The 5,469-nt window shown below is 49.1% G+C and overlaps 1 protein-coding gene across 1 annotated transcript in view; it reads right to left on the bottom strand.

Moving 5' to 3' along the window:
- Positions 1-5,469, bottom strand: part of dac (dachshund family transcription factor) — a 199,349-nt gene that overhangs the window by 4,219 nt on the left and 189,661 nt on the right. The window contains exon 11 of the mRNA XM_018542011.1: positions 520-606. Coding sequence (XP_018397513.1) covers positions 520-606 — 87 coding nt within the window. The remainder of the gene's footprint in view (positions 1-519; positions 607-5,469) is intronic.

The following is a 5,469-nucleotide window of genomic DNA, read 5'->3' as shown; positions in this document are numbered from 1 at the left end:
CCCCCCCCCCCCCGAGAGGGTGGGTGAAAAACGATTATTTACGTGCAACGTCACGCCGGCCGGGGCCTTGGAGCATCGAAATCGCGCTACGAATATAGTTTTTGCGCGAGTTGGAAACTTCCTTCGGACAAGTTTCCACGGAGGAGAGCGAGGCCAAGTTTCGAATATGCCGGGGCTATGCCGCTGACGCCTTTGCAAGAACCGTCTCGCCCACCCTCCCTCGAGACGCGACCGCCCCTGAAGAGTTTCTAATTAAAGATCCGAACTTTATTCCGTATAGCAAGAAATCGCTCTATACGCGTACTGCACGAAAACTGCGCTCTTCAAATGCGAGAACGTGAGAGAGAAACTTTCCGAGATCGTGCGAATATATATTATTGTATTCGTGTATGTAGATGCCGATTATTGCGACGACGGCAGAATGAAAAAATAGAGACATCGATAAAGTAAAATCGATTTAAAAAAAATTCTATGGAGTAAACTCGCGCGAAAATAATCTCGTGTTTTCATACAACGCACCTTGAAGAGGAGACTTGACTTGGTCCCTCTCGGCCGCTTGGTGCTGCCGCGATTTTCGCTCCAGCTCGAGTTCCTGCACCAGCGATTCTGCGACAAAAAAAAGCACACGAAATTGACAGACAACTGAACAACAAAACGACAGGGGCGTGTGTGTGTTGTGTGTGGCAAAGCATTTATAATATAGCCTACATAATACAATACTGTTCCGCTATGTAATCAACGCGCATAATGTAGTCTCACTAGCGTTCTCTCGGCTTAAGATTAATATCGGCGTTCGGATAACGCGCTCCGTTGCCTCGACAGCGTTGAAGGAATCGCCTCGAGGAGAGAAGTCCGTCGGCTCGCAACGCGCACGGACGGCGGGAACGACGCGCGGATTCGACGAGGCGTGAACCACGCGCGCGAAGGATGAAACGAAGCGGTAATTAGTGCAAAACCGGCAGCTACCGTCAGCCGCGCGCAAAAGGGGGATGGAAAAGGGACGAGCGGGATAACGGACGAAGGCAGGCGTGAAAGGGCCGCGGGTTTGCTCACTGAATTTCGCAAGGATTAGGGTGAAAACTGGAAAATGTCCCTTTAATGATATCGCGCCGAATTAACCGGGCACACGCGTCTCGCTCCTGTCCTTTCGAGCGATTTATGCAATAGACGCCATTTACAAAATTACGCGATTTTCTTCGAGCTGGAGTAAGTTATTATATCGAACCAAAAATTGACTATCTTCATTTTTACGATTAATTAATTAAAATTTATTGATGAATCAAAATATCGAGTGCAATGATATCTTTGATAATAATATCTTTGTGATTACCGATTAAATAAAAAATATATATCATACGTGATTTAAAACTTTTTAATTTTTGTAATTAAAAAATAAGAAAGTTTTCTCTCGTAAGTTATCTGTCATATAGAATATTTTTCTCAATGCAGAGAATCAAATGGGGAAGGACGGTGAAGAAATACATTATATACAGCGCGCGCGAGCGTGCGACGAAAGGACGCGAATCTGATCGGTAAGCGTGAAATGGCGCCTCCTTGAGCAAAGAGCAATGGTAAAATCCAATTGCGAAGCCATTAAGTCCCGGTTAACCGGCGTGCGAGAGGAGTCGGCATCGACGATGCTCTCTGTCCCGCGTTCTCCCTTTCCCCCGTTCTGTCCTGCTCCATCTTTATCGGCGGGACTAGAGACGACGGGGCCGAGATTCCATTATGCTTTGAGCAACAATAGCTGAGGGCTGTTTCGTGGCACGTGGGTGTGAATTCGTGCGTTCGTCAGGGCCGTTATATTCCACGACTTTGGGGCACACGGAGAGCAATGTTTGCGTTTCGCTGAGCCAAATTACCTCTCGCGCCCTTATCCACGCGCGGGGTGTCGCGTCCCTTTGATATCCAAATGACAATTTAACTGCTCTAGATATAACGCTCTCTCGCTCGCTCGGCGAGTCTCACGGAGAAGGGTGGAGTGTAGGTTGGGATGAGAAGACACCTCGAGGCGAAGGGCCGATTTAAGGAAACTTTCTTGCTTCATTCGGAACGGTCGAGGATACACCTTTTGTTACATCGAGCCGAGATAAAGACCACGAAAAAGCGATTTGATTGATTGTGCACGTACTCCTTTTTTTAGGGAGGGGTATTCTCTCGTCTCTCGTTTTTTTTTCCATTCTAATAACTTGGCGAACATTCGCCATCGTCGTATTGTCTGTCGATCCGTCCGACGTAAGAAAGTGACGTGCACATCGACGACGACTTGGAAATCCAGATTCGCGATTTCTCGCGGGTATCGTTGCGTGCGTAGCGTATCGAATGAAGAAAGAAGAGATCTCGTCGCTCGATCCCGTGGAATTCTGCACACAGCGTATCTCGAGAGTCCAAGAAGAATGAACCGCTAATAGTTTCGCTACCGTCTTACACACCCTGACAAATCGTCCGGACAATGAAAACAATTTCAGGCCGTGGCCGCCGTACGGGGGCCTCGTCGGGGCCCTAAACGGTTCGTATTGTGTGCCATCGCATCGCGCGCCATATCACCCTGACTTTTTGGAGGGGGGTGGTGGCGGTGGTACGAGGCATGAGGCGAGGGTCCCCCCCCTAAAAAAGACGTCTGTTGAAAAAGAAGAGGGGTCCCGATGGCTCGCCCCTCTATGACTCCGCATTTATCCGCACGTAATTAACTCCGACACAATGCGGTCCGCGAGGAGAGGCCACCTTGCCTCATGGGTAGAAGAAGAAAACGAACCGAATCGAAACCCGAGGACGCGCGGGGCGAGAATGCACGCTCGCGCAAGTCGGGGGTCTCGCAAGAACTGGAAAAACTCTCGCGCATTGTTCACCTAAGATCGAGAATACACCTTCTCGCGTACGCGAACTTCATTATTATATTCCCCTGAAAACACTCGATCCAACGAGATGAATTCCACGAAGACGACCAATAACTTGCAATTGATAAGCGCTCTCTCGCCAGACGTTCGCGCTTTTTATTCCATAACAGTTTTTTTGCGATTACACACAGAGCCGAGAAGCTTCCTCCGCGAAACCTGCCGAGAACGACGGCCTTGAGATTTAACCGGATTTGCCGCGGCGGCGCCGGATATCGGATATAATCGTCAACGTGATGAGTGCACTCGACATGTTTCGTTCTTGCGCGAACGGCGAAAAAAGCAATTTAAGTATCACATCGAAACGACGGTAATTGGTTGAATGCTCTTGCTCACTCAAGAATCTCGAAGAACCTGAGGGTTAGTGACGTTCGCCAGCAAAAAGGGATATAGGGTACGGGACGAGGACAAAGGGGCAGGCGGGGAAGCATCTAGAGGGTTGATTTCGTGTAGCATCGCGTTTTTAATGTTCTGATCTTTATGTAAAGCAGACGAGGTTCGAAAGGCGGAGAGCAGCAGCAGCAGCAGCAGCAGCGAACGGAAAGCAGAGGGCCGGAAAGCGAGATATAGGAAGGAGGGGTGAACGGAAGATGCGAATAAGGGTGGGGATAGACGCTTGAGCGCCAAGCCGACCATGAAATTGTATGAATCAAGGAGCCGCATGGAGCACAGCGCGGAGACACAAAAAGCGGACGAACTGGGAGGAGAGAGGACGCGCAGGAAGAGAGAAACGAGGATGAATCTTCGATGCGGCCCGGGCCTCTCTTCCTCGCTTTCGAATCGCGCGAATCTTATAATTTCAAATTTCCGTTAAGTGTGATCACCTATCATCCTCTACCTCTCGGTCTATTTACTTTCTTTTCCTCCTTCACCCGCACTCTGTTCTCTCCCCACTATATCACGAAGTCGAAATGCTACACCAAGATGTTCTACATCCATTCGAAGTCCGTTCGAGAAAATATAATACAAACGCACATCGCTAATTCAATCACGACTTGTCGATGAAGTCTGTTCAAGCAATGTCATCAATAATATTTAAAAACAAATTAACGATATCCAGGACGATCGATGAGTCTCGCTCGGTAATTGTTCTTTCTCCAAGCCGCATAAAAATCTCTCTCCTCCGTATTCTGCCATTCGCGTCAAAGCTCTCCAGTAACGAATTTAATCCCCTCACAATCCGGCGCCTTTCCAATCGGCGCCCGCGGCGCGTTGCAAAATAAGTCGAGAACAGATTTTTCTGTCTTTTTCGTATGCATTCATAGTAAACTTAAAAATCTCCGAAAATAACATCGATCGATTTATCTTCTTGTCATTAATGTCGCAAATTACGCAATTCTACAATAATTCGAAAGAGTGTATCTAATCCATCCTGATCGCTATTTGAGATTCGTTATATTCGTTATTTTTCAAGACATATAAGAAAGCGGAAGAAAACGCCCCGAGCAGTGGTCGCCGCGTGCGGAGAGGGTCTTGGAACAACCCCAATATTCCTGACAACACCTACCTCACCGTCAGCTTGCAACCACGCGAGCTACCATCGCGTTTAGATCGAAACTCTACCTTTCTGCTGCCCTCGCTTTCCCTCCTGTCTTCCCTGTCCGATTTCTCCTGTCCCGGCTTGTTCGCCGGAAAACCACGTCGTCGTGCCTTGTGGATATATTCAAGGCGGGGGATGTTTCCAAGCACTCCGCCCTACCTCCGCCGCCCACGTTGGCGCGTCGGCTTCCTTCAGCCTTTATATCGCCCGTACACACGCGTCACGCTTTATCACTCTTCCGCGGGGTTATTGTCTTTCCGCGTAATGCTCTACGCACGTGCACGTACGCAGGTGCGACGCTCGCATTTTCTCGGCCGCGTGGGCGGCTGGAAAGCTGGAAATAATCCGGGGCGCGCGCGCGTTCAACGGAGCCCGTCCGTCGTCGTTGTTGTCGTCGTCATTTTTCCTCCCGAGGCGATACGCTTGATTTGCGGGACTGAAGCTTAAAACTTTTTTACTTCTCGACAACGTTTGACTTTCATTTTTCTCCCTTTTTCAGTTTGTAGACCGCACGGTATTCAAGGTTAATTCATTCGTGGAAGCGTCCAAGCGCGGCGTGTAAAGACTAAAAGGGTTTAGCGTTTAACGACGTTAAAGCCGTAGCTGTATGCTGATGCTGATCTCACAAGACATCGATGAAAAATGATACCGGCGTATACCTCGATGCCTCGATCGCGATTATTCCCATTTCGAATAATTCCCGAGGACTTCGTCCATCAAATATTAATGCCCGCGCGGCGATTTAGAATGATTGCGGTCGCAGGGTAGAAGATGGAGGTACAGTGCACCACACCGTGGAGCAATCTCGCAAAGTCTCGGTGTGGGTGTGTTCGTACGTGCTTACGTCTCTTCGTGCGGTGGAAGAAACACGGTTGGGCAGGATAGGAAGGGGGAAGAAGCAGGGGAGTTAGGCGAAGAGGCATAAGGGGGGGGGAGGGAGAGGGAGGAAATAAACGATAGAGACAGCGAAGCTGAAAATGGTGGTTTGAGAAGGAGGATGGAGAGAGCGAGAAAGAGAGAGAGAGAGAGAGAGAG

This window comes from Cyphomyrmex costatus, unplaced genomic scaffold (assembly GCF_001594065.2).
Source record: "Cyphomyrmex costatus isolate MS0001 unplaced genomic scaffold, Ccosl1.0 scaffold301, whole genome shotgun sequence".
Taxonomy (NCBI): Eukaryota; Metazoa; Arthropoda; class Insecta; order Hymenoptera; family Formicidae; genus Cyphomyrmex; species Cyphomyrmex costatus.
Note: the sequence above shows the minus strand (reverse complement) of the source record. Positions and strands in the feature narration are given on the sequence as shown.